The sequence below is a fragment of the Mesitornis unicolor genome, unplaced genomic scaffold (assembly GCF_000695765.1).
Source record: "Mesitornis unicolor isolate BGI_N332 unplaced genomic scaffold, ASM69576v1 scaffold20469, whole genome shotgun sequence".
NCBI lineage: Eukaryota > Metazoa > Chordata > Aves > Mesitornithiformes > Mesitornithidae > Mesitornis > Mesitornis unicolor.
This window is the reverse complement of record NW_010208217.1, coordinates 24,418-28,118: the sequence shown is the minus strand read 5'-3', so window position 1 is coordinate 28,118 and position 3,701 is coordinate 24,418. Positions and strand designations below refer to the sequence as shown.

The following is a 3,701-nucleotide window of genomic DNA, read 5'->3' as shown; positions in this document are numbered from 1 at the left end:
TCTGCCATGTTTCCCTCCAGGGCTGGAGGCAAACCATGATGTTTACTTGGCAGCGCCTCCATCGAGCATTTCCCAGCACTGTCAGGCACAGTGGGAGCTGGGGCAGTTTTAAGCAGCCTTTAAAGCTTCTCTACTTCACACCAGGAAAGTGGGCTAAGGCAGAACATCAGCACCTTAATGGTACGCCCCACCAGGAAGGTGCTCAGTGCTGCTCTGGTGCTCAGTGCATCTCTGAAAGCCCTGAAACAGCCCCAGCAGTAAAAAAGCTGAGCAGAAGCAGTACCCCATTGGCAAACACTTCAAACAACATCCTAGTAATTTAAATGTAGTAACTGGTCTCTGTCTCATGCATTTAACTTCTCTCTAACCAGCAGTCATTGCCAAGGCTGAACATCAGCCAGATCTCCAACAACCCCTCTTTGGTTCAGAGCCCCACTTGTCTGAATATATCCCCTTGTTTCCACATACCTGGTGTTTCTTATCCGCCGTGGGAGACGATCTGGAGCGGATATGTACAGGGACTCTCTGATTGTCGTACCTATCGAGCAAGTCTTCCACAGACACCGATTTCCCCGATTTCCTGGTGCTGGGGGGTGCTTCAAAGACCTGCTCCTGCTTCCCGTAGCGAGGTTGGCCCTGCGCGCCCAGCGGGTCTGTCTGTGTGCCCTTGCTGAGCTCCGTTTTGGCTCTGTAATCCCAGCACCTGTCCGTTTTCGGTCGGCTCGTGAGCAAGCTGTCCTGGCGCCCTTTCTTCTTCTCATCCCCACTGACGTCGAAGCAGCCCATCAGTCCGGGAGGGAGGGTAGCAGATATCCGCCCCGTCCTGGATATCCTCTCTACCGACTCTCTGCGGCGGTACAGGTTCTGGTCCTGGAGGGAATTCATGCTGGAGGCGGAGGAAAGGCTCTGGCTGTCGGGGCCGCCTGCCTGCAGGTAGGAGCTGTGGGAGCGCTCCCTCAGCAGCCCCAGGTCCTGCGAGGACGGCCGGCGCCCCGTTTTGCGCTGGATGTAGTCGGCGAGGGCGCTCTGCTGGAGCTGCTTGAGCTCCGGCTTGGAGAGGCTGGCCGTGGAGGAGGTCTTACCTTCCTTTTCGAAGATCTTACGCCGGTCAGCCACCGTATTCTCTGGGAAGATGAAATGGAGCCCTTTCTTCTGGAAGGAGAAAGGCGATGGCTCCCCATCGGAGATGCCCACCTCGTTCATCTTCTCCGGCTCCGAGTACGACCGCTTCTTCTGCTCTGCCGTCAGCCGCTTTCGGCCCCCGATGCGCGAGATGTGCTGCGTCTTGGCGTAGTCCGGGGCGGAGGGGCTGCTTTCTGTCGGCGTCACGCTGTGCCGCTCCTTCGGCGTGTGGGGAGATGCTGCCGTGCTCCTCAGGCCCACGTGGGCTGAGGCAGGCCTCTGGGTCGTCCTCCTGGGCGTGTTCCCAAACGGGGGGCTGATGCGCCGGAAAGAAGTGGCCCTCAGCACCCGGGACTGAGCATCTTTGATGCTGTTCCTGTAGGCCCTGTTGAATGGGGTGTCCAGCTGCGACCCATGGGCATCCTGGACGTGATCCTTCCAGAGGAGCTCCTTCTCAGGCTCCCCTCCCAGCTGGAACGTGCTTTTACTCCTCGGTAGCTGAGCTGCCCTTATTTGCACCTCATTTTCAGGACACAAGCTGTAATATTCGCTGGGTCTTGCCTGCTTCGCCGAAGCCACCATCTGCAGCTCCACAGGGCGCCAGTCAGCCTCTTCCAGCTTCCCGTTCCTGACGGAGGGGCTGGAGACCCTGCCTGGCTCAGGGTGCTGCTTGCCCCGTGTGTCCTCCATGCTGTTCAGAGAGCACCTTGTGCTGGAGGGCTGGCTCGTCCTGCTGGGCCCGTAGTGCTGGCCGAAACTGGGAACCCCAGCGCTCTGGGGCCGGTGAGTGCTTTGCTCTCGCTGCTCAAACTTTGTGACCTTCTCCAGCACCGAGCAGCGGGGTTTGCTGGGGTCTGGTTTGCCGGAGGGAAAGCTTTGGGTGCTGCTAGAGCTGAGCCTGCTCCTCCCAAAATCAGAGGTCTTTGGGTGCTGTGGAGAGGGGGGATCTTCGCTCTTTGGTTCGGCAGCATGGAATGGGCCCACGTTCATGTCCTCCTCCTCCTGCCTCCCAAAAGCCTGGGGGTCTACCCCACTCCACTGCTTGGGCCCCTGCCCCCTGTGGTCCTTCTCCTCTTTGCCGCTGCTGTTCAAGAAGGACAGTTTGGTGCTGGAATAACCCTCACCTGGTGGCATCTCCTTAAGCTCGGAGCTGCTTTGCCTCCTGGAGCTCTCTGGGATGTTCTGCAAGGAGGAGAAGCCGTACTGCTTGGTTGTGCCATGGCCCCACTGGTGATGAGCAGCAGCGTCTCTCTCATTTATCTGTGCATTACCGTTTTTATCCTCCTGGGATTTGGCTGTCCAGTCCTCTTTGGGCTGGTAATGGGTTCTTCTCTCACTGGCATCCCTCGGCTGCGGCTGTGGAGCTTGAAAACTGTGTTTGGAGGCCTGTGTGGTACTTGCGGTCTCTCGGTTGCTGTGTGCTACCTTGTAAGGGGGTAACAACTCCTCCTTTCTTGCCGTAGTCAGGCAGACTTCTGGGCTTGCCGTGCTAGAAGGTTTTTGGTGGAGAAGCTTTGCTGCAGCATCGTGCTTTCTCTCAGCAGCTGGGGGCTGGTAGAAGATGGTTGATCTGTTTGCAGTGCTTTGGCTTCCGTTCTCATCAAAGCCCAGGGTGCTGCTGGCTACGGCCTTGTCGTAGGAGACTGGGAGAGGTGGAGAGTACCCACTTTCTTTGGCCAGGGCTGGATAAAGTGTCCCATTATTGCTCGCAGAAGGCTGGGGCACCTGGGCGTAGTGCGGCTCTGGGGAAGGTACTGGGTAGACACCAGTAGGGAGCAGGGGCTGTCCCGGCTGGGCTGACTGGGAATAGCTCTGCTTGGGCTTCACAGTGGGGCTGCTCTCCGGGCTCTTCTCCACCACGGTGTGCAGATGTCCTTCCCCAAAGGGGGTTTTCAGCAGCGGCCCCTGCGGGAGGGTGCTGACCAGCAGAGGCCAAGCTCCTTTTGGCTGGGTTCGACCAAGCTTGTTCAGATCAAGGCCGGCGCACGAGCTGGGCCTCTCGTGATGCCTGATGGCTGCGTAGCTGTCGCTGCGAGCAGGAGGCAACGGAGGTCCCTTGGAGGACTGGCTCTTGCTGTCTGAGGAGCCTTGGCCTGGCTGTGCCCAGGAGGGAGCTGCGTTGTGCCGGGTGAAGCCGTGGAGCCTGCTGTGGCTGCGACCGTCCAGCGAGGCCTGCGCCTCGCAGCTCGGAAGCAAAGCAGAGGACTTCACCTCGTACTCCTTGGAGATTCCTCGCTGGGCGTCGTAGACAGTCTTGACGTACCTGATGTCAGCTTGCCTCATCCCCTCCTGCAGGCCGCCTCGGGAGTGCGTGCTGTCCGTGGAGCAGGAGTGCTCCTTGCTGAACAGAGGAGCGGGGTACTCGGGGATGCTGGAGTTGGTGGAGAAGGAGCTGTAGGCAGAGTCTCTCTTGCTGTGGAGGTGGGAGAGCTGGTCGATGCTGTTGGTGGATTTGGCCGGGGACAGGTGACAAGGGTGGTAGCCGGGGGAGGAGTGGTCCAAGCTCTCCATGCTGCCCCGGGAACTGTACTGGTCGGGACTTCTCCTCAGATAGCCATGCTCGTAGGCAGAGAGATCGC

At 59.1% G+C, this 3,701-nt stretch overlaps 1 protein-coding gene across 1 annotated transcript in view; it reads right to left on the bottom strand.

Annotated features, from left to right (window-relative positions):
• Positions 1–3,701, bottom strand: part of SHROOM3 (shroom family member 3) — a 28,282-nt gene that overhangs the window by 13,489 nt on the left and 11,092 nt on the right. The window contains exon 4 of the mRNA XM_010192424.1: positions 469–3,700. Within this exon, the coding sequence (XP_010190726.1) occupies positions 469–3,700 (3,232 nt within the window). The remainder of the gene's footprint in view (positions 1–468; position 3,701) is intronic.